At 52.9% G+C, this 23,968-nt stretch overlaps 2 protein-coding genes across 11 annotated transcripts; one reads left to right on the top strand and one right to left on the bottom strand.

Moving 5' to 3' along the window:
* Positions 1-79: 79 nt before the first annotated feature.
* Positions 80-16,744, top strand: PTCD1 (pentatricopeptide repeat domain 1). 10 transcript variants are annotated; one of them, XM_067705584.1, is made up of 11 exons: positions 80-185; positions 301-398; positions 2,373-2,874; positions 4,527-4,667; positions 6,173-6,391; positions 7,169-7,270; positions 9,111-9,812; positions 10,737-10,853; positions 11,550-11,732; positions 13,448-13,622; positions 14,876-16,744. In XM_067705584.1, the coding sequence occupies exons 3-11, from the start codon at positions 2,395-2,397 to the stop codon at positions 14,977-14,979; spliced, it is 2,223 nt and encodes a 740-aa protein (XP_067561685.1). In that variant the 5' UTR covers positions 80-185; positions 301-398; positions 2,373-2,394; the 3' UTR covers positions 14,980-16,744. The 10 variants fall into 10 exon arrangements, with proteins under 10 accessions (XP_067561685.1, XP_067561687.1, XP_067561684.1 ...); XM_067705586.1 differs by having other exon boundaries at positions 301-502; XM_067705583.1 differs by having other exon boundaries at positions 83-175.
* Positions 14,059-23,808, bottom strand: BUD31 (BUD31 homolog). The gene is made up of 6 exons (XM_067705623.1): positions 23,649-23,808; positions 22,485-22,614; positions 21,936-22,058; positions 16,873-16,995; positions 15,804-15,970; positions 14,059-14,300 (listed from the first exon to the last, which is right to left on the bottom strand). The coding sequence occupies exons 3-6, from the start codon at positions 22,027-22,029 to the stop codon at positions 14,250-14,252; spliced, it is 435 nt and encodes a 144-aa protein (XP_067561724.1). The 5' UTR covers positions 22,030-22,058; positions 22,485-22,614; positions 23,649-23,808; the 3' UTR covers positions 14,059-14,249.
* Positions 23,809-23,968: the final 160 nt, after the last annotated feature.

Genomic DNA, 23,968 nt, shown 5'->3' with positions numbered 1-23,968 from the left:
CCAGGCCCGGCCAATCAAGCGCAGAGTACGGGCCGCTCCGCTAGGCCCGGCTAGCAGCTCGCCGAACGCCCACCTGAAACCATGCGCGCCGGGAGTTAGCGACGCGGACTGCGCCTGCGCAAGGTCGTCCGGACCGCGTAGACGGGTTCGCGGCGCCGCGGCGACGAGAGTAGGGGTGACGCGGGGTCAGGACTGGGGGTGACGCGAGGCGGGGCGGGGGTGCCGTGGGCTTGGCGGCCGAGGTGGGGCCGCGTTCACTGGGTCGGACCCTTGGAGTGAGTTCCTGTTTGACCCTCACAGGGGCCCGGGCTCCGGACGAAGACTGACCAGAGGGGCAGCGAGGGTGACAGCCAGAGTCGGAGCCGGGGGCGTCCGCTGAGGAGACCGAGGCTCTAAAGGCCGGTGTGGAGAGGGGGCGGGTCGGCCTGAGGGTCCCGGGGAGCGTCCGGGGAGAGTCTGGTCCCCCAAGGGAGGACGGCGGCCCCGTGTCTCTAATTCAGGGGTTAGTAACCCGGGCGGGTTGACGAACTTGAGGAGGAAGGAATTACCCCTTTATTGTCTCAGTGTGAAATTTAGCAAGTCCTTCGGTGACTGACCGAGTGGCGTTCGCTCTGTCCAAAACGAAGTCGCGATTGCAAATGGGGATGAGTGTAAATGATGGTTGGAGACAGAGTATCTGCAACAAACTCCTCTCCAGTTGTCGCTGCTTGGACATGACGATAGGACTTGTTATTTAATGCTGGAAAAAGAAGCATCTATACTAATAGAGCATAAGTTTGTTTTAAAGACATTTTGGTACCTATATCAATATCAGTAATTAAAATTCTCTGTATTTTGATTAACATGTGTAAACCCTTTATTTAATGGGGTCACTTGAACATTTAAAATTACATACGGGCTCGCATTATGTTTCTCTTGGAGCTTCACCAGGTGCAGAATGGTAAAGGCCCTCTGCACTGGTGTCACTAGGGTGCTGGTCAAGAGAAGCTGTTTGATACTATTCATGGACTTGGGTTCGAAGCCAGCCAGTTCCAGAGCTAGTGGATCTCACCCACCATACTGCTGCAGGGCCCCCAGCAAGTCAGTCCCCTCCCTGGGCCACAGATACTAATTTGTCCAACCTGCTGTCCCCTCTGAGGTCTTTCCACCTTCTAATATAACCAGACCTTAAAACGTGTTCATGCTCGTTATTCTGATTTTTTTTTTTATTTGGGGAGCTTTCTTCTCCTTTGAATGAGTTTAAGTATTCATCTGTTTGGGGGGAAAACTTTTTGTCAACTGACAGAGTCCTTGAATTGGGCCGAAAGTTCTCAGAGTAGATAAAAACTTCCCCAAATTGTTTCTTAAGTAACTAAAACTATTCATATTCTCCCATCAAAATAAGTGCATGGCTCTGTTCATAGGGGGTATTCTGATATTTTTTTATTAAAGAGTTTCAAATATGTAGACCAGGATCTCTAGCCTAACTGTACGATAGAAGTATAGTGTGAGCACGTACGTAATTTAAAATTTTTAAGTAGCCGCATTAAAGTTTAAAGATTGTGAAATCAGTCTCAAATTTTCTTTAGCCCAGTATATCGAAAATACTATCATTTCAACGTGTAAAAAAATGTGTAGTTTACCTTCTTTTTTTGTACAAAGTCTTTGAAATCTGGTGTATAATTTACCTTTAAAGCATATCTGCATTTAGTCTAGCCACATTTCAAGTGTCAATAATCACATTGGACAGCACAGCTGAAGCCCATTTGCCCATGAATTTTGCAGAAGAGAAATGTTTAAGTTAACTTCCCTGTGCAGAGGCCCAGAATGCCAGTGTTTTTTCCTAATAAATGATAATGCTATAATTTTTTGAACACCTATTAAACCCCAGGCATTATGATAAAAACATCTCATTTAATCCTTATGGCCTTGTGGTAAGGTGAGTGTGTCTTGCAGCTGAAGGAATTGAGGTCCAAGAAGGTCAAGTAATGGGCCCAGTTACTCAGCTCTGGCCAGGGCTCAAAGTGAGCTCTGACTTGAGTGCCCAGTCACTTAGGTCGTGGCTCAGTGATACAGATCAATAGTTTAGGTGTATCGAGTGCTCACCATGCTGCACCTGAACGCTGGTATCTGAGATTGAATCATTGCTACGGTGCTGTGTGGGTGATGTTATAGTTAACCCCAGTTTATAGCCGAGGAGACAGGCCAGAGCAGTGAGTGCCCAGGGACTCAAGGATAGTTGTTTGGTGGAGCTGAAATCTGAACCTAACCCTAACGCTAGGCCTACTTTCTAACCTCAGGGCTTGTGCTTGTGCCCACCTTCTTGGTCTTCTTTCTGCCTTTTGTGACTATGAACTCGCGTTGACTTTCACTATTTTGCTGACCTATGCCAGGCCCTGGAGGGGAACACCAGAGATGGACCTCGTGAGACTCTCGCGGCTCTTCTACGGCCCCTGCCCCATGGGATTGGCCATCCTGCACCACCTTGACCCCCTCAGAGCCAGGTGGGCCGGAGGCAGGGAGGGGCCCATGTGGCCGAGGGCCGCAGGGCTGATTCGGCTAGCGCCAGCAGCCTTCAACAGCTCCCTCTCTCGGCTGTCCCTCGGCCCGCGGAGCCAGAAGAACACAGGCAGCCTGAGCTCTGACCCAGGCCAGCCCAGCCCCATGGCCACGCAGGAGGAAGGGGAGGAGGAGAGCTTTGGGACCCTTTCCGACAAATACTCCTCCCGGAGAATGTTCCACAAATCGACGGCCCAGTTGTATAACCTGCGGCTCAAGGAACAGAGTGGTGAAGAAGATGAGGAAGGGGGGCTGCAGCCAGAATCACGGCAGGGCCCAAGAAACACCCCTTGCTGGTACTTCTTTCAGTGCAAACGCCTGATCAAGGAAGGAAAGGTAGGGAACCTTTGGATTCTGCTGCTCCTGGCTCCTGCTTCCACTGTGCTGTGGTATTTTGTGATGGGCCGCCCAACCTTCCAGTCATCTCTAAAGGGTGGGATGCTGAGAGCTCCTCTCTCCTCTTTGTCTTCACTCCCCCCTTGGTGCTGCACCAGGCGACCCGCCAGCCTCCTGGCTTTCAGTGCCCCCTCCTTCATGCTGCTCCCATCTTCCTGTTACCAGCTCGGCCATCCCATGGACTCCCCATCTGTGTATTCAGCTGCCTCCTCACCATCTCCCTTATACTTACCCTCAGTGGCCTGCAATTTTTGTTCCCAACTTTGATTTCCCTACGCTTTCTTCATCTCACTCAATGGTAACCCCATTATTCCATCCGCCCAGGCCACATGCCTTCAGGTCATCTCTGAGTCTTCTCTTTCTCTCACCAGCTCTAGCTTCAAAATTTCTCCCGTCCTAACTTCTCACAAGCCTACCCCGGAATGCCCAGGCCAAGCCTTCTCCTTGCCCCCCTCAGCTATAACGACACTTGTCTCTGGGCTCCCCGAGGCTCTCTCCACCTCTTTCCAGGATGTGGGCTTGCAGCATGGAGCCATCCCGTTAAAGCAGAGAGCAGATGGCCTGACTTCTCTCTCCAGCTCTCCCAGTGTATTAAGTGACACTGGGGATGTTCATTTCCTTAGGTATTGATAACGACATTCCATTTATATTTAAAAATCTCTTGGAGGTATATGTCGAAGCTTTGGTGAATGAAGTGACAGGATGTCTGAAATTTGCTTTCAAAAATTCAGTTTGGGGGCTTCCCTGGTGGCGCGGTGGTTGGGAGTCCACCTGCCGATGCAGGGGACACGGGTTCGCGCTCCCGTCTGGGAGGATCCCACATGCTGCGGAGCGGCTGGGCCCGTGAGCCATGGCCGCTGAGCCTGCGCGTCCGGGGCCTGTGCTCTGCAACGGGAGAAGCCACGACAGAGAGAGGCCCGCGTACCGCTAAAAAAAAAAAAAAAATTCAGTTTGCAGGAGAAGTGCAGGGTATAGATGAAACAAGATTGGCCAGACGTTAATAGGCATTGTAGTTACGCTATTCTCTTTACTTTTGTGTATATTCGAGATTTCCCATAATGAAAAGTTGAGAAATGAAGAGAAGCCGGAGTCCTCACAGTAGCTTATGAAGCCTGCAAGAACTGCCACCTGCCCTCCACCCCCCTTACCTCTCCGCCCGCATCTCCCCTCCTTCACTTACTCTGCTGCAGCCTCCTCTCTGCTCCCACAGCTCCCAAGCACACTCCGGCCTCAGGGCCTTTGCACTGGCTGTTCCCTCAGAGAGCCACATGGCTCCTTCCCTCACCATCCTCAGATCTTTGTTCACCTGGGCATCTCCCCTGCCTCTCAGGGAGTTCCCCCATGGCAGTGGGGCCAGGAGCTCTCACAGGTGGTGGGAGACTGGTAGGCTTCCTTCTTGGCCACCGCAAAGGCCCGTGGCTGCAGACCATGGGCACCAAGAGGCTGGTGGCAGAGGCCCAGGGTGGGTGTTTGTCTCCTGGGCAGGCCTGAGCTTGGGCTCAGCTAGGGTCCCCCAGCCTCAGTCTCCCTCCCTCTGCTGAGGGTCTCTGAGGTCCCCCCCGTTGTGTCCTCCCCCCACCCCTCTTCCCCAGCTGGCCGAGGCCCTGGACCTGTTTGAGAGACAGATGCTGAAGGAGGAGCGACTCCAGCCCCTTGAGTGCAACTACACTGTGCTGATCGGGGGCTGCGGGCGGGCTGGCTACCTGAGGAAGGCCTTCCAGCTCTACAATGACGTGAGCATGAGCCTGGGGGCAGCAGGGGCCAGGCTCCATAGAACATGGGCTTTGGGCCCCAAAAGAGCTGGGTACAGACCCTGGATGTGTCACCTGCTAGTGCATTACCCCCTCCAGCCTCAGTTTCATCGTTCATAAAATGGAGGTGATCTCAGATAACTACGTGATGACATGGAAGGTCCTCCAGTGCCTGTCCGGGCCATGGCAGGGCCCACCGGTCCCCTTCCTTTTCCACTGCTACTCCCAGTTAATTTAGTTTGTGTTCCTTTTGTCTCACTCCCATCCTCACGCTACACACAGGTGCACACATGCACCTTTTTTCCAAAGCTGATCCTTTGAAAAAGGGCTTTCATTTCTCTTGGAAGATGGTTTTACTTTATATTCGCCCACCTCTGGGGTGTGTTTGTCATTCTTAGAGCCAGGAAGCTGCTTCCCTCATGAGTCAGGAAAGAGCTGTGCCTGAGAGGACCATAGACTCTAGCAGAAGTATTCCCATCTTCTCCAGGAGCTGAGAACATCCTTTATTCCAGCAAGAATTCTTGGGAGCCCTAGTCTCGTCATTTGGGCCTGGCCCTTAGTAAGTCCTTAGGACACGCTGTGGAATATGTGAACACATACAGAGCATCTGCCCTTCCTTGAAGTTGGGATCACCGTCTTCCTTTTTCAGATGAGGAAACTGAGGCCTGGAGGGATGAAGTGCCATGTCTAAGGTTACCTCTCTCTCTCTCGAGTGCTGGATTTGGGAGTGGAGCCCAAAATGGCCTGAGAACAGGGTTCTGTACACTCTGCAAAAGCTGGTCACCTACCCTCGGTCAGGTTGCCCTTCTCTGGGAAATAGCGAGTGCTTGGCTTTACCAGGAGTTTCTCAAACTCCGTCACCTGGAGGGCTTAATAAGCCCAGTGTCAGTCTGGGGTTTGTGACTCAGCGGGGGTGGGGTGGGGGACTATGACATGTGCTGCAGAGACGAGCTCCTGGCTGCTGCTGCTCCCAGGGCCTCTCTCCCATGATGCTCTCCCTCATAACAGCCTTTCGAGGTGACCGTATCACCCCCATTTTTCCAATGACGAGCTAACTTATGACCCCCTCAGGTAGTAAACGTTGGAGCTGGGGTTTGATTACCACCCTCCTCCACCCTTTCCCAGACCAGATCCACCCCATGGATCTTAACAGTCAGGGTGGCCTGGTCGGCCACAGAGCGGGAGTGTTGGGGAGACCCTGCTGCAAAAGCACCCCAGGCCCAGGGTGGACTGCTGAGCACCATGGGGAGGATGGTTTCTTGTTTGGAGCATCTGCGGTGCGGGGTCAGTTCCCAGAGCCCCTCGGGCTGAACCGGGTTCAGAGAGCCCAGCTCTGCGTGTCACTTGGCTCTGCGTTGTCACAGGCCCGGCTCCCAGGCCTGTTCAGTGTGGTAGCACAGTCTTCTCTAGCTTCCTTTCAGGGTGGCCATCGTCTGTGCGTCGGGCTGATCCCAGAGCCACTTCCAAGTTTCTCCCTGTCTCCACAGATGAAGAAGCGAGACCTGGAGCCCTCAGATGCCACCTACACAGCCCTGTTCAACGTCTGCGCTGAGTCCCCCTGGAAGGACTCTGCTCTGCAGAGTGCCTTGAAGTTACGGCAGCAGCTTCAGGCCAGAAACTTCCAGCTCAACTTGAAAACGTACCACTCCCTGCTGAAGATGGCCGCCATGTGCGCAGACCTCAGGATGTGCCTCGATGTGTTTAAGGTGGGACATCCCTTCCTTCCTGCTCCCCATTCGAGGCCAGTCCCACATGGCAGGGTGTGAGGCTGTATTGTCTGTGTTCCTCATGAAGGAAGGTTCAGGGGCCAATGAGACAAGCCCCGTACTGGGCTCTGGGGTTCACAGGTGAATCCCATGAGACCCTGTTATCAGAGGCCTGGGTCTGGCAGACAGAGGAGCCCCCAGCCCTGTGAAGGCGGTGGTTCGTGTGCTCTGCCGTGTGCAGTCCCGCTGGATGGGACTCCGTGGTGCTGTACCAGAGGGTGGGCTTCATGGTGCTGAAGATGAGCCAGTGCTCACTGAGGGGTCGTTCCAAAGGTCCTATAAGGCAAGTCCTGTGCCCTCACTTCATAGATGAGGAAACTGAGACCAGGGAGCATAATGCCTTGCCCACACTCCCACAGCGAGCCAGTGGTGAAGCTGGGATTTGAAACCAGCTCTGTGCAATGTCAAAGCCTCATGTACAGGGGTTAAAAGTGGCTGCTGGGGTGGCCTTTGCAGAGAGGCTGCAGAGAAGTGACCGGAGCAGAGCCAGGAAGAGAGGCCTGGGAAGGAGAGGAGGAGGGGGTGCAGGCAGCAGTTAGCTCTGCCCAGCAGCTGGTACTGAGCTGGCCCAGAGCCAGAGTCAGGCCCCACCTCTTCCGGAGGCACAGCCCTGAGCCTGACCTGGGGTGTCTGCCCTTAGCCAGCCCCATCGGGCCTGGGCCTTGGCCTTGGCTCTTCTGCAGATTCTCATCCGGCCCTCTTTGTTCCCTCCCCCAGGAAATCATCCAGAAAGGACATGCGGTCACAGAGGAGACCTTCAGTTACCTGCTCATGGGCTGCATCCAGGACAAGAAAACGGGTTTCCGATATGCCCTGCAGGTCTGTCCCGCCTGGTTCTGCGTCCTTTCTCTCCTGTTGCCCTGCTCGCTCCCCCTCCATGTGCCTGTGTTGGGTGCAAGTGATGATCCTGTGGGCGTTACTTGAGCACTTGCTCCTGCCCTGTGCTGGGTGTTTTTATATTTGTGATCTTTTGGCCTTCCCAGAGCACGCTGCTCCCTGCGTTTTACAGATGGCAGGAGGGAGGGCACGCGGAGGAGGCGTGGCTGCTGCTCCAGTCGGGACACAGCCAGCCCACACTCTCCCACTCCGCTTGGTGGCTCTCTGTGCAGCCGGCCCAGACCCGCTGAGCTTACGGTCCCTGAAGGTTGTCCGACCCATCCCCAACTCAGCGTCTCTGCGTGTGGGACCAAGGAGTCAGCATTCAGTCCTGAGAGAGCCTCACGGACATTAAAGTTGAGACACGCTGCTCTAATCCCATCGCAGCGCCCTCCTTATCAAGTGCGGAGGCAGGATTAGCACTGGTACCACAGCTGCCTCCTCAGCTCCTCAGGGGTGGGAAGGACCTGGAGTTCAACAAAAGCTCTAACTTCAGGTGTGGCCCACAGACCAGCAGCCTCAGGCTCACCTGGGGCTTGTCAGAAATGCGGGGTCTCAGCCCCACACAGGCCTCATTCAGCCAGATCGGCATTTCAGCAAGATCCCCAGGGGGATGGTCTGCACAGAGTTTGAGCCCCAGTGATCTGGGGCAGCCCTGGACCACGTGCCTCCCCTCTGCAAACCCCCTGGAAACAGTGGCTGCCGGCCATCCCCTGGCTGCTTTATAGACAGGATCTGGTTCCTCCCTCTCTTTGGCCTCGATCTGTTCTAGTGAGAAATAGTCTATCACGCTAGCAGCTGGTTTGTGTCATGCACTTGTTAAACTGCTCAAGCTGGGTACCATAGCCCCGTTTTAGAGACAACGAGGCTGAGGCTCCCGGAGGTTGAGTAACTTGCCCAAGGTCTCACAGGCACTAAGAAGCAGAGCTGTGATTTGAATCAAGAATCCCTCCTGCCACGGGATAGCATCTGCGTCCCTGATAAACCTCAGTTCTGTCAGTGTTCCCCATGGAGGTGGCTTCCCAGACCCTTGCCCTCCTCAGGACCCTGTCTGGTGGGCAGTAGCCATTTTGCATGTGGCACCCACCTGGGCCTGGCCGGCCCTGACTCGTAGGCACACTTGATGTGAGCTCCTGGCCGCTGCACGTGGCCTCCCAGTGAGCCTGCGGACAGGAGCCAGCAAGACCATGAGCCTCGTGGGGCATCTCGTGGCATCTTGGTTGGTGTCAGAGTGACTGCACGTGGTCAGACTGCCCCCTTGAGAACTCACAAGTGTGCTAGACTCCTCGCTGAGGGGTGAAAATGACCTCAGCTTGAAAGGAGACAGGCCTGCCCGGGCCCACAGCTTGTGAGGTGCTCTTCCTGGCTGAGGCCCCCCTCCGCCCGCGCCCGCTCCGTGCTCTTGAGGCAGCTGAGGACGCCGCGTGGGGCAGGGCACACGGCAGGCGCTCAGGAAGGGCAGCTGCGTCCAGTCCTTCAGTCAGCCTGGACTCCTCCAGCACCGAGCCTCTCCGGCTGTCCCTCCCCAGGGGAGTGGGAGGAGGGCCTGGGAGAGCCGGAGAGATGGACGTGCGACACGGTTTTGGGGTGAGCCAGAGGAAAGGAGAAGCGGCGCCCCGTGGAAGCTCCCAGGCTCTGGGGTTCTCAGTGGCCCAGAGCCTGGCGTCTTTCCCGTGTCCCCCCTGCCCCCACGTTTGCAGACTGGTTGCTGCCTTGCGCTGCCTGCTCTGCTGGGGGCTCTTCGGAGCAGGAGCTGGGGGTGAGGCCTGTCTCTCCTTGGCAGGTGTGGAGGCAGATGCTGAGCCTGGGGCTCCGGCCAAGCCGGCACGGCTACAACCTGCTGTTGGGGGCAGCTCGGGACTGCGGCCTGGGGGACCCGGAGGTGGCCTCGGCGGTGCTCCTGAGGCCCAGGGAGGAGATGGTCCTGCTCCAGCCCCCGGCAGGTGGGCGGCAGGCAAGGAGGAGAGACGGGGTCGGGGCGGACGATAGCCTGTCAGCCAGGCTGCACGTGGAGGCCCTGGAGAGGCAGCTGTTTCTAGAACCTTCTCAGGCACTTGAGGGGCCTCTGGAGCCTCAGGAGGCCAGAGCCCGCGGCAAGGCCCAGCCTGGGGTGGAAACCAAGGTGGAGCCTGACCACGCTGTGGCCCCTGCGGCCCCGGTGCCGCCTCCCTGGGGGCTGGAGACCAACCTCCTGACCCCCGGGGCGGTCTCCTCGGCTGTGGTCTCCTTTGGGACCGTGACCACTCCAGCCGACAGGCTGGCCTTGATGGGGGGCCTTGAGGGCTTCCTGGGAAAGATGGCGGAGCATGGGCTTCGGCCCGACATCAAAACCCTCACGCTGTTGGCGGAGGTGGTGGAGCCCGGCACTTCCGCAGAGTCCTCGCTACTCACCGTCTTGGACGCGCAGCAAGTGGAGGCCGACCTGACCTTCTTCAACACGCTGATGAGGAGGAAGAGCAAGCTGGGCGACCTGGAGGGGGCGAAGGTGAGGGGCGCAGGGGAGGCACAGGGCTCCCGGCTGGGCCCCTCTCCTTCCCCCTCAGACCCTCCCCTGCCAGGCGTGTCAGCAGTTCCTGTGAGAGGGGCGCAGACTGTCCGGAGCTCCTGGGAATCAGGTGGTGAACCAGCCATACTCCCCGCCCTCCCAGAGGGGCCACCCTTCAGCCCCGCCCCAGCCTCATGGACTTCCTCACACTTACTGTGCTTCATTCTGTTCTGAGAGCTTCACATCCACTCGTTTCTTTACTGACCACAGCAGGAGGCTCCACTGGCCTGTGGCTTTCTTCGTCTCACAGATGGCGACGTTGGGGCCCTCACGGGATTTTTGTCCATTCGTACAACGTATTTCTGTGTGATGCCCCTTTTGCCAGAAGCTCTGACCTGGGCTCTCCTGAGAGCTGACAGAGGCAGCCTCTGCCTTCAGGCCCTCAGAGCAGAGCACAGCTTTCTCTAGAGCCCCTCCCTGGGCCCTGCCCTGACCCAGCCATGTTGAGCGGGCACCCTCTTCCTCATCTCCTGCCCGGGGGCTCCCTCGGCCCTCACTTCCCATGCTGTTGTCGGCTTTGTCTCCTGCCCTGGACCACAGGACCGCCATCCCCTGAGGCCCCTGGTGCTCGATGGACATCGAAGGCAGGGATGGATGGTGGCCAGGAGAGGAGCAGAGGGGGCAGGAACATGAAGGGCATTCGAAGAAGGGATGACCTGCTACAGACAGGCAGGCTGGAAGGCAGGGAGGACTCGCAGAGCAGCTGAATCCTGGGGAGCTGGGCCAAGGCCGGTGCCCAGTGTGGTCAGCAGAGGGAGCCACGAGGCCTCAGAGCAGAGCCGTGCCCTGGCGCCTCCAGCAGAGAAGGCTCTTGCCAGGGCTGCTGGGCTACAGCTTACGGTGATGCCACGTCTGTCCCCACAGGCACTGCTGCCAGTCCTGGCAAAGAGGGGAATCGTCCCTAACCTGCAGACATTCTGCAGCCTGGCCATCGGGTGCCACAGGCCAGGGGATGGCCTGCAGCTGCTTGCAGACATGAGGGTGAGCGGGCCCGGGCCCAGGCAGGCCCCGTGGTGCTGAAGAAGAAAGCTGGGGTGTGGGGGGGTGAGGGGGCCCTCCCGAACCGTCCAGGCCTCTGCCCTCAGGGTAAGCTGTTGGGGGCGGGGCAGGGAGAGTGGGGTCTCTAGCTGCAGTGTGGAACGGTCAGTGGCCCAATTTGGGAGACAGGAAACCCTGGTGAGGCGCTGCAGGAATGGGCGTTGAGGGCCAGGGGTGTTACGATTGCCAAGGTGGTGGCCGCGGGGTGAGATTGAGGGGTGGGGCAGGTCTTGGCCCCAACCCTCTAGAGGGATGGAGGCCATGATGGGAGCAGGGAGCGTACCAGAATTCTCAAGGGACAGGGGTGCAGTGAACCACAGGAGGTGGTCTCCTGCCCTGATGTGGTTTACTGCCTGAGCCTGTTGATCTCTGAGAACAACCCTCTACTTGCGTCTAGGTTCTTCAGGGCTGAGAGGGCGGGGTCCTGAGTCACCTGGGATGGACCCACAGAGCGGGGGACGTGGAGCGGGGCATACAGCCCGTTGTTGCCACGAGGTCCTGCCCTTCTCGTCCCTGGTGGCTGGTCTGCAGAACAGGCCTGACTGGCAGGGTAGCTCCCCAAGCCCGACGTGCCACCAGTGGCCTCTCTGTCCCAGCCACCACCATCATCTTGCTGATGGTGTGTCTGTGATGTTCCAGAAATCCCAGATGACCCCCAGCGCCCACATCTACAGCACTCTCATCAACGCAGCCGTCAAGAAGCTGGACTACGCCTATCTCATCGACATCTTGAAGGACATGAGGCGGAACAGGGTCCCGGTGAATGAAGTGGTCATCCGCCAGCTGGAGTTCGCAGCCCAGTACCCACCCACCTTCGACCGGGTAAGTGCACCAAGCTCTAACATGCCCGTCGTCTCCCTAACCAGCGCCACCCACACCCCGCCTGGTTCTGACCTGCTGGGATTGGCATCCTTTTGCTTTAAACTGTCGGTGGCTTCCCTTGGGGAAAATGCCAAACTCCTCAGACTGCGGCCTGCGAGCCCCTGTTCACGTGGCTCATTTCATCTTAGGCCACTCCTCCCTCGGTTCACCGTCAGTCCCACGGCCTTTTCCCTGCCTCAGGGGTTTTTGTATTCCATCTTGAGTAGGCTGCCCTGCTTTTCACATGGCTGTGGTTCCTTCTCATCTGGTAGGTGTCGGCTCAGATGGCTCTTTCTCAGAGGTGCCCTGCTGGCGGCCCCCACACGAGCACTATTCCTTTTCACCATGTTTCACAGTTGGTAATTACATGCACACGTGTGTGACTCTTCCCTTGAAGAGATTGTAAAAGCCCCTAGAGGTGGAGACTGTCTGCTTTGCTCACCTGGGTCCCTGGTGCCTGCCTGTCATCTGGCGCCCAGCATAGATTGTTGTTTGTCGAGTGAATGGGGACGGCAGGAGGGCAGCGATAGAATCTGATTTGTAATGGCCACTTCTCTCCTTGCTGTTCTGAGGATATCAGGCTCCGGGGCTTTGGTTTTTAGGTCCGCTGAGTCAGACCCTATGCTGAGTACCTCTAGAGCAGCTGTGGCCTGACTGGGAGGGAGACAAGTCGGCCAGGACACACCAAGCCAGGGGACGTGGGGTCAGGGACGGCTGTGCAGGGGGGATGCTTGAAGGCTTAATAAGAGCTAGTGAGACAGCAGTGGAGAGTATGCTGGAGGGCATAGCTGGGCATCTTTGAACAGCTGATTGTTAGTCTTATCTTACGGATGCCTCAGAGTTCTTTAAATATTCTGGACGCTAGTCTTTTGTTGGTTTCGTGTTGCAAGAATCTTCCGGTTGGGGGGTTGTCTCTTCACTGTGTAGGGCCCACTAGGGGTCTTCTCAGGTTCAATCAACAGTCACCAAACTACCAGAAGCCTAAAGCTTATTGTATTCAGTCATACATTCATGCTCCCTTATGGTGGACTTATTTCTATTTGTGATCATCAGGTTTTTGCTTCACGTACTTTCAGGCTCTATTAGGTACAAGTTTAGAATTGTTAAACCTTTTGAATCAACCCTTTTATCATCATGTAGTAACGGTTTTTATCTCATACGTTTTGTCTGTTTTTCCTCTGGTCTTCTCTGTGTTCCTCTACCAGCTTTCTCTTGGTGTCTGCCTGGCATGTCTTGTTTCCTTTCCTTCTTCCCTCCTCTCCTGAGACCTCTGCAGCAGTGCTGAGATGACAGTCAGAGGGAGGCAATGCCTGTGCCGAGCGGGAGGCGCTCAGCAGGCTGTGGAGGCACAGCTGGTGGCGCCCAGCGGTTCTAGCTGTGCAGGGCTGGGGTGCCATGCCTGGGTATATAGGAGCACAGCAGCAAAGACTCAGGAAGGATTGTTAGCAGATGAGAGAGAATCTGGGTCTGCCCCATGGTACAACTTTGTTTCTTTACTGTACACTACTCGGTGCTGAGCAGCTTTTCTGCCTTCTCCCTTTGACCAACTGGAAGCAAGAACAGCTTCCCTGAGCCCTGAGCCAGCTGCCATGGTTTGGGGTCAGCGGTAGGTAGTATGCGGTGAGTCTAATTGTGGCCCCTCTGAGCCTTGGAACCCCACGCTTTTCCAATTACAGTACAAAGGGAGAAACACCTACTTGGAGAAGATTGATGGTTTCCGAGCTTATTATAAGCAGTGGCTGAAAGTGATGCCAGCAGAGGAAACCCCCCACCCGTGGCAGAAGTTCCGGACCAAACCAAAGGGAGACCAGGACACCGTCACTGTGGCCGATGTGGACAGAGGCCCTGGGGGCAGGTGATGGGGAGACCCTGGGGGACCTCCAGCAGAGCTGGAACAAAGTGCATGGCCTTCACACGGCTCTGCGGGAGCCCCAAGAGTCCCTTTCATATTCAAGACACGTGAATGTGCCGTGTAGCTGCAAGCTTGAGGGAAAGGTCTGGGCCACAGTAAGAGCTGCAGCTTTTTGCAGGCGTTGGTCTGAGGTGCCCAAGAAGTTCATGGCAAGTCCAAGAGCAGCTTGGGCCACCTTGGTATGTCATCTTAGGCCCTCCTCGTCTGAGAGGTTGCCACCCCCATCACTAATGAGGAAAGTAAGTGCTCAGGGTCACACAGCACCTGTGAGGTGGAGTTAGGATCACGCCTTAAGGGAGACTGGTCTCCAGGGCTTGGCGCTGTCCCACTGGGTTCCACAGACTGCTGGCTCTGAAAGAAGGCAGGCAGGACCCAAAAGGTTTACTAGTTTTATTTCTACAAATCACAGCTGATGAACACCAAAGCCTTCACATGTAGAGACCATGCTCCTACTCGGGCCTGGGGAACTGCTCTGAGGAAGAGCTGCTCCCAGGAAAGGGTGGCGTGACAGGCAGAAACCTGCGCAGTCCAGAGTCCAGGGCGGAGAGGGGTCGGGGCCGATGGCCTCAGCCAGAGCAGCCCCGGCAGCCGCAGTGCGTGCACTCGATGATCCGGCCCTGCAAACAGAAGACAGCTGAGACCCCGTGCCCCTGCCACGGGCCACACGCCCACACGCAGGAATCCTCCTGTGGGAAGGGTGGCCACGGGACGTCCACTCCCCATAGGACACTCCTCAGAAACCCTCTGCGACAGTGCTGGATGGGGAAAATTCGGTTCCCTCGTGAACATGGAAACAGCTGCTGTTGACACTGCAGTTACTTCTCTATGTGGATTTAATTTATGCAAATTCAGTGTACACACTTGCTCCCAAAAAAGGAAAAAAAAAAATCTGTGTAAATGATTCTTGTTATTCTGCGAAGCACGCAGGACACACCCTACAGTGAGCTGGGGGTGGGTCTGCTACCGCTCAGGGGGCTCAGCGCCAGAGGCCTCAGGGCCGCCTCTGGGCTGGGGAACTTTCCACTGTGGGCTCGGGAAGAAGAAGAGTGTGTACTTGAATCTGTGTGGCAGCGGAACAGTCTTGTCCCCCAGGCCAGGTGTGGCCTAGTGTCTGGCCGGCAGGGGAGCCCGCCCAGCAGACAGAAGGCCCCAGGGCAATGGTGTTTATTTTCCTTTTTCTTCTTTTTTGGAGGAGCAAGACTCTGGTCTAAGGAAACAAGATCTGATGGTGAAACCCAACTAAATCTGAAGCAGGCTCTGTTCTGGCCTCAGATCTGGGGCAGGAGCCCCAGCTAGACATCACCGTGGAACCCTGGGGCTCTTGGAGGAGCAGGGCTTCTGCTGCTCTGCCCCCCTTCCTGCCCCCGCCAGAGACCAGCAGCAGAGCTGCCCCTCAGGAGGCAGCCCGTGCTCGCTCTCCACTGCTCCACATGCCCGTCCTTGAGCTTCCAGATGGTTCAGGGGGACAGAGCTGCCTGCTGAGCCGAAGCCCTACAAGCTGTAACTAGTGCTGCAGTGTGAAGGGACCTTGTGACGAGGGACGGTGTGAAAGAAGACATCTGGCCTGACATCCCAGCGGGGCCCATGGCGGTCAGCCGAGGGGCCACGCTCAAAGGGCGCTAACGGCCAACAGCCCAGCAACCCTTCTCTGCTTCCTGCGGCTCCACTTCAGAGGCGTATGTGTGTGGAGCCGAGCTACTGCACACCCAGCCTTGTTCCCCAGCCGCCCAGGAAGTTCTGGCAGGAGACATGGTGATGCTAACATTGAAGTGTCCCTGGGAGGAAAAGGAGGCCTGGAAAAAAGGGCGGCTGAAGGGCAAGCACTGGAGGGAAAGGGACAAGCTCCTGCCGACTGGCCGGTGGGTATCATCACCCCCATTTGGTTAAGTGAGGAAAGGAACCCAATAACTTGCCCAAAGGAGGAGGTGAGACTGGCCCCCAGATGTAAGATAATTACTGCCAAACTCCCTGGCATGGATTCCTGACCAGAGGGTCTCACTGCTGGGGGGATGGCCAACCACAAAACAGAACAACATAAAACCCCTTGTGGTCAACTAGGGCAGAATCCTGACAGTAATATCCCACCCAGTCGTCAGACATGACAGGGGTGGAGACATTACCACTTCCAACTTGCTTTTGGGGACCCGGCAAATGCAGTTCGTCCCAAAATTGGTGTCCCGTGTCTGAATGCACCGCAGGCAGCATAGGTTCTCATATCCCTGCTTTTTCCATTTTGCGATTAGGTTTTTATCTGCATAGCCTTCTTTAATACAGTATTCATACAGTTCTGTCAAAAAGATGGGGAAAGGGCATCAGACCATAGTATAACAGAGCTCCCGGGCTTCCCTGGTAGCGCAGTGGTTGAGAATCTGCCTGCTAATGCAGGGGACATGGGTTTGAGCCCTGGTCTGGGAGGATCCCACATGCTGCGGAGCAACTAGGCCCGTGAGCCACAACTACTGAGCCTGCGCATCTGGAGCCTGTGCTCCGCAACAAGAGAGGCCGCGATAGTGAGAGGCCCACGCACCACGATGAGGAGTGGCCCCCGCTTGCCACAACTAGAGATAGCCCTCACACAGAAACTAAGACCCAACACAGCAAAAATAAATTAATTAATAAACTCCTACCCCCAACATCTTAAAAAAAAAAGCCTTCTCAGATTAAAAAAAAAAACAAAGTTCCCCCCACCCCTGGCCCATTACTACCCACCCTTAAAAAGAGTATTTAGCCAGGGGCTTCCCTGGTGGCACAGTAGTTAAGAATCTGCCTGCCAGTGCAGGGGACACAGGTTCGAGCCCTGGTCCGGGAAGATCCCACATGCCGCGGAACAACTAAGCCCATGCGCCAGAACTACTGAGTCTGTGCTCTAGAGCCCGCGAGCCACAACTGCTGAAGCCCGCGTACCTAGAGCCCATTCTCCGTAACAAGAGAAACCACTGCAATGAGAAGCCCACGCACAGCAACAAAGAGTAGCCCCCGCTCGCTACAACTAGAGAAGGCCCGCGCACAGCAACGAACACCAAACGCAGCCAAAAATTAAAAAAAAAAAGTATTTAACCAATATTGGCCTGGCCCCTCTCCTTTTTTTGGTGGTAAGAAACATCATGACACTTGCTGAGGTTTCAAGAATTAAATAAATCTGAAAGCTACTCAAGTTGGGAAGCGTCAAGAGAGAATTTGGCCAATTACCTCTGCTTATGGCTTTCCGCTTGTAGAAGAGGTCAAAAATATAGCGGGTTTTCTGGTGATGGATCCTAAAGATGGGCCACAGAGATTCCACTTTCCTCTTTCCCTCGTGAGGTTCTGTTTCAGCTGGAGAGAAAACACATGTGTTTGTTTTTTGGTGGATAGGGTAGTCTGCATAGGATATAGTGTTATTTTTTTAATAAGTAGGGATAAAGAATAAATCCTTTGTACCCACTAGGATGGCTATAATCAAAATGACAAGACAGTAATAAATATTGGTGAGGATGTGGAGAAATCAGAATCCTCACACACTGCTGGTGGGAATGTAACATGATGCAGCTGCTATGGAAAACAGTCTGGCAATTCCTCAGGAAGTTAAACAGAGTAACCACATGACCCAGCAATTCCACTCCTAGGTATATACCCAAGAGAACTGAAAATGCGCTTGCACACAAAAACCTGTACATGAATGTTTGTGGTAGCCAAAATGTAGAAATCACCCCAGTGTCCATCAACTGATGAATGGTTAAAATGTAATCTATCCACATGCTGGAATATTTTTCAGTTATAAAAAGTAATGAAGTACTCACACATGCCACAACATGGATGACTCTTGAACACATTATGCTCAGTGAAAGAAACCAGTCCTCACAGACCACCTATTGTATGACTTTGTCTATACAGACAGGAAGTAGATTAGTGGTTGCCTAGATCAGGGAGACACGGGGAAATGGAGAGGGAGACCCCTGCTAAAGGGGATGGGGTTTCTCTGCAGGGTGATAAATACTGTAAAACTGACTGTGGTGATGGTTGCCTAACTCTGTGAACACACTAAATGCTGCTTAACTGAATACTTTAAAAGGCTGAATTTTACAGCATATGATTTATGGCTCATTAGGGCTGTTTTTTTTTTTTAAAGATGAAGCAAAAGGTAAGCCCCATGACTTAAACATTAATTGCTTTAAATTAAAAATGCCTTTTAAATTAGATAAATTAGAAAGCAAAGGTTTTAAAAAATCAAAGACAACCTCTGTTAATACCCGGGTCTCTATCCTTCCAGACCTATTTCTCCAGCATAATAATTTCTCAAGATAATTCCGGACCTTCAGATGGGCATTCTAATAATCTTTTAAGGCACCTCTAATTTCATTTCCCAACCAAAATCGTTTAGGGAAAAAAGAAAAAGACAAGCCTGAAAGTTCTTAGCATGGCGAGCCTGCAGGAAATAATGGCTCCATCAAGTCATGTAGGATCAGGTAGCAGCTTGCACCTGCCAAAAGGCAAGTCTTTCTCTTAGCGTTACAAGCTGATCTTTGTCACCTCTTCTTGGTTTTTAGGGCAGAGGAGAAAGGTGAGAAGGGTTAAGAAACCTATACCTCCATTTCTCCGACACCGAGGCTGTTCTATTACCTAGAATTTGTAATTCAGCTCAATAAACAGGATTCTGTGATCCAAGTCAAAGGCAGGTGTTGAGGACTCAGCAACACTGCGTGTCTGCTATGGGCGAGGCCATGCTCCAGGTGCCCAAGATATGGCAGTGGGCAAGACACAGAAACCACAAAGCCATGATCTGAGAGGGAAGCAGATCAGCCCCTGGTGGTTAAGTGGTAACGGCCACAGAAAAGAAGGGAACAAGGAAGGGGATGGCGAGCAGGGAAAGAGGGGGACTGCCACTTCGTACTAGTCATCAAAGGAGACATCCGCTCAGAGACCTTAAGAAACAAGACGTGCAAGGTGGGCTGGGGGGGTGGGCAAAATGGGTGAAGGTGGTCAAAGGGTACAAACTTCCAGTTATAAATAAGTCCTGGGGAATCTATAGCATGGTGACTATAAAGTTAATGATACTGTATTGTATATTTGAAAGTTGCTATGAAAGTAGATCTTAAAAGTTCTTATAAGAAAACTATGTGAGGTGATGAGTGTTCACGAAACTTGTAATAATTTCACAATATAGTCATATATAAAATCATGTTGTACACCTAAAACAATACATTGTATGTCAATTATATCTCAATTTTAAAAAAAAGAGAAGAGGGGCAAACGTGTACAAGGCAGAGCCAACACCAATGTAAAGGCCCTGAGGTGGGACTGTAACTGGGAGTCAAGGGACAGCAGTGTGGCTGGGGGCTTGGTGGGCTGGGGGAGGTGGGGGGTAGGGGACGGAGTTCAAGGGGTGTGGAGAGAGTGTGCTTGACCTGGAAGGCCACAGAAGGACTTGATTTTGCTCTGGTGGGGGAATGAACCACCGCAGGGTCCTGAGCAGATGATGATGTGATCTGATGTACAACCTAAAGCCCTCACCCTGGCGGCCCCGTGGAGAAGACTGCAGGGCAAGCAGAAGCAGGAGGCTGCTGCAGGCACCCAGGTGACAGGTGAGGGTAGCCTGGACCAGGTGGTGGGGTGGAGGGGCTAAAAGGAGACAGATTTTAGATCCGTGAATTCTCTAAGGTTTCAATAAGGATAACTTCAAACATACACAAAAGAAAACAGTATACTGAACTCCCAAGTACCTTCCACCCAGCTTCAACAATTAACATTCAGCTATTTGTATTTTATCTGGTTCTTCCTACTTTTAGGAGTTGGGGGAACTGGAGTATTTTAAAATGAAACTTCTAGTGTTGAGTCAAGGCTGGAGAAGACATTTGTTCACCGGAGTCGAGAGTGTTTCGGAAAGCCACGTGACTAGATGGGATGACTGAGGGAAGGCGGGGTGGGGGCCATGGAGCTCCTCAGGCTGCCATCCTGGACGTGGAACCTTCCTGTGCTTTTGAGTCATCTCTCAACATTTTAATTGTAGCATCACCCACATTTTAAAAATTTCTTTTTGGACCCATTTTCACAAGCTCATGTGAACATTCTTGGATATCATTTTGTACAGGTTCGCACACACAGTAGAAGGCAGCTTTCAGTGGGCGATGTGGAGTCCTGCCACTAGGAGGGTATGAAAAGAGGCTAGAGGTAGGAGACACTGTGGCACAGACGAGACTTAGGTTTCTGCCTCTTTGCTAATGCCCCAAACTGTCTATTAACTTCAAATTTCAATTAGTTTAAAGTACTTGTAAAAGCAAAGTTATTTATAAGTCCTGGTTACAGTCCGTGGAGATAGCGCCTTTATTTCTCAGTCACCCATAAAAACCCCTGCCACACATAACTTCCCCCGTCTCTGCCCCATAGTCCCTATAATCAGGCTCTTTTTGTTTGGGGACTTACAGGGCAACAGTGGCTATACAAAAACTTGAGTAGCAAGCTAAGAAACTTACAAAGAGCTGGGCAGTTGTGCTGGCTAGGAAATAACAGGGACAAACTAGGAGAAAACAGGAATTTTCCTTCCTAAGGTAAGAGGACCAACTGCTTCAATAAGTGTGAGTTGTCCTGTAAATGGCCCTCAGATCAGAAGGACAGGCCTGGCAATGCCACTGGCTTTGGGCCTTTGTGGGCCCAAGGCTCCTCCATGGCCTAGGAGTGCGGCCGCAGATCCCACAGGCAAAACTTGTGCGGAAGGCTACAAACTGGAGGCTGGCAGCCTCCACCAGCCTGAAGGCTGGCTTTGTTTGGCTCCTCCCACAGACACTTTTTTTTTTAAGTTTGAATTTTAAATTAGAAGACTTCACACAGAAAAGCCGAATTTCTGCTTATCTTGGAAAAAGAAAAACACTCAGCAAATCTGGCAAAGCTGAGGCTGCATCCCACGTGGTAAATGGCCCTGGGTGAGTAGCAGCTTCTCCCCACCCCCAGAGCTCCCTATTGTTCCCAACACTAAAGCCAGCTCTGGTACCACCTGCCATCCACTCTGTTTTCTTTATAGTGGAAGCGAGAGCAACATGAAACTAGGTCTTAAAATCTGTGTATCAAAAATGGGAAAGCAGAGAAGAACTATATGCTTAAATAAAAACAAGAGAAGGAATACTTCTTTTGACGGTAAAGAATATCACATACATCTAAATGCTCTCCCTCCAAAAAGTCACCCCTTAAAAAGAGGAAGTAGGTTTATTTGCAAGGACTCACAAAAATCTCTTCTATTACAGCAATCTCTAAGTTCCTTTATGTTGAATAAAGATCTGTTTGGGGAAGAAATCTCTCAGCCCAAAATGACCTGATTACTGCAAGTTCTGGGTATTTAATAGAAGTTACCTGATACAGTCAGCTTCGAAGGAAGCAAAGTAACTTAACACTCACTTACTACTTATTGCTAGAGGTATGGCTTCATAATAACAAAGGTTAGATTAATTAGCAAAAACCTTAAAAAAAAAAAAAAAGATTGCTTTAAAAAGCAATTCAGGGACTTCCCTGGTGGCGCAGTGGTTGAGAGTCTGCCTGCCGATGCGGGCGACACGGGTTTGTGCCCTGGTCCGGGAGGATCCCACATGCCGCGGAGCGGCTGGGCTTGTGGGCCATGGCCGCTGAGCCTGCGCGTCCGGAAGCCTGTGTTCCGCAACGGGAGAGGCCACAGCAGTGAGAGGCCCGCGTACCACAAAAAAAAAAAAAAAAAGCAATTCAGTAAGTGGTTATACTGTGATAGGGCCAACAGATGCTTGTGGCTTCAGATAAAATTTCCCAAAACTGCACACTACACTGACTCACAAAGTGCAGGATCACACAACATTTAGAGGGAAGTGAAGATGGTGCATTCTGGAAAACTGGTAGATGATGCAAAAACAAAGTGATGATGAAAACAGAGACTCATAAGAAAAATCCAAATAAAAATGTTTCAGAAAATTTGGAAGTGAAAAAGAACAGGATTTCCCAAGTAAATATATTTTGTATGATTTTAAATATACCTCTAACCAACACAGCAAATAATTATAGGTAGACTACTTGATCTATACTCCCTAAAGCTCTTATATTCAAAAAAATTTTTGAGGACCTTTTCATTTGTATCATCTTACTTTCTGGCATTTATAGTATCCTATCAGTTAATAAGCAAACAAAACATGTCAGTGTCAGGAGGCCACAGTGGTATAGCCTGTCTCTTCTCATTTATCCTTGCATTTATGCCTGGCCCCTTGAAGCATGTAAGCCTGTGACCCTTGGACACAGCCCACTCAGACAGGAACTCCTAGACTCACCTTCTCTCATCTTTTGATCTAATTCATCCAATGTTGGCTCGATCAACTCCCAGCCATCTGGGGGAGCTTTCCGGCTTCTTTTGACTTTAGGCATTTTTTCCCCAGAAGATAATCTGCAAGGATCTGTGGGGAAAAAAATTAAAAGAATTGGTTGCTGAGCCTCAGATTCCCAAAAGACTTCACAAGCCACAACTCTGGTGCACAGTCATGTCCCTAAATCTGTTTCCTCATCTGTAAAGGGGGGATAATAGAATCTACTTATGGGGCCATTGTGAAGATTAATTATAATTATATGTAACATGCCTGGCATTTAATGTGTGCTTACTAGATTTTTGCTGTTATCATTAACTGACATCAGCTATGAGCCTGTCCCTGTACTGAGAACATAGAACAAAGAATAGGACACACACTGTCCCTGAGAAGGTGATATTCTAGCAAGGAAATACAAAGTGAAAAGGGAATTACAACACAGTGTGAGGAAGACTATGGTTGGGAAAGCAAAGAAGATGAGTGTTTAAAAAGGATAAAGACAGTGTGAAACCAAAGTACCTTAGGGTCTGTTTCCCAAGAGTGTATGTAGCAGAAAGAAAGATCTCTGGTCTCTTCAGTTACAGGCTTAGGTTCTTGGCCAGCTGTGACTTTGGAGAGGTCACCTTCTCTCTCTGGTCCTCAATCTTGTCTATAAGACGAGGACAGTGTATTAGCCGGATGGCCAAAGTCTCTTAAACCCAACAAACATACTACATAAAGGAAAGTCATGTAAAGCCCAACGACAGACCAGTGCAAATCTACATAGCAAGTCATTTTTCAAACCGCATAGCATTTCCTAGGTGGCAAACAGAACTCAGGTTAATGATCTCATCTTTAAGCATAGCAGACTCCTCTCTTCCAAGTTCATTGAGTTCCTCCCCGCTGTAGGGGGCCTGACAAGTTGATGAAGCCCCGCCCCTCCCTTTCATGAATTCTCCGTAACAACCTTACAGATGAAGATCAAACTACAGGAGGTAAACTCAGGGTCGCACACAGCTGGGAACTGGAAGAGTCCGACTCTAATCGGGGGCTCCTGACTCCCAAATCAGCGGTCTTTGCACTTGTCTACCCTGCTATGAAGCTAGAGACGGATGGAATCTGGTCCCTGTCCCAACGCGCAAGGGCTGGGAGGACAAAGACACGGGAATGACCACTCTACTAAGACCCAGGGAGATTCGAGGGCCTGGCCCAGCCGGGGAGTCACAGGAGGCGTCCCAGGGGAGGTTAACAGCTAAGAAGTAACCAGATCAAGGAGAAGAGGTGCGGGGCCGTATAAGAGAGGTGGTAGCGCTCGGAAGAGGCGGCGAGCGGAAAGGCGTTCGGAGGGAGGGAAGACGTTACAGCCTGGGTTGTAGGAAAGGCTCAGAGAGACGGCTGCATCTGAACGGGGCTTACGAGAACACGCAATATTTAGACAAAAAAAGTTCCAGGCGGAGAAAAAAAAGCATGGAAAATAAAGGGGGAGAAAAGCCTAGAAGCAAGGGAACCCCCCAAATCTCTCATCCCTTCAGCCGAACGAGCAAAGCGCCGCCTCCTCTCTGGAACTCACTTCGACCTCCCGGTCCAGAGGCCCGAACCCGTCCCAGTTCAGCTGTTCAGATCGCCCTTCTGAGCCAATGCAGACCTCCGATCCCTGGCCCCAGCAGTCACCAAGTTACTCGAAAACAGACGAGAAACACTCACCACGTCCTCAGTAGCCGTCGGACACCCCTTCTCTACCGCCTGCCTCCGCTTCCCAAGTTATCCCTTCAGCATGAGGTCCTCGCGGAGCCCCGCCCCACCTAGCGCAGAAATTGCGTTATCTTAGGTGTCCGCAGCTCTGCCTGTACAGAATTCCAGAGCCACTGTCGCCTTTTGCCCTCACTTCCCGGGGGGTGACTGGCAGGCTTACGCGCTTCCCCCGGAGCGGGGCTGGGGGCTCTGTTGCCCAGCAGCGCGCGTGCGAGCCTAGGCTCAGGCGGTGCGTGGGACAGTCCTGCCTCACTGAGGTACCCGGTCCTAGC

Source organism: Pseudorca crassidens, chromosome 15 (assembly GCF_039906515.1).
Source record: "Pseudorca crassidens isolate mPseCra1 chromosome 15, mPseCra1.hap1, whole genome shotgun sequence".
Taxonomy (NCBI): domain Eukaryota; kingdom Metazoa; phylum Chordata; class Mammalia; order Artiodactyla; family Delphinidae; genus Pseudorca; species Pseudorca crassidens.
Note: the sequence above shows the minus strand (reverse complement) of the source record. Positions and strands in the feature narration are given on the sequence as shown.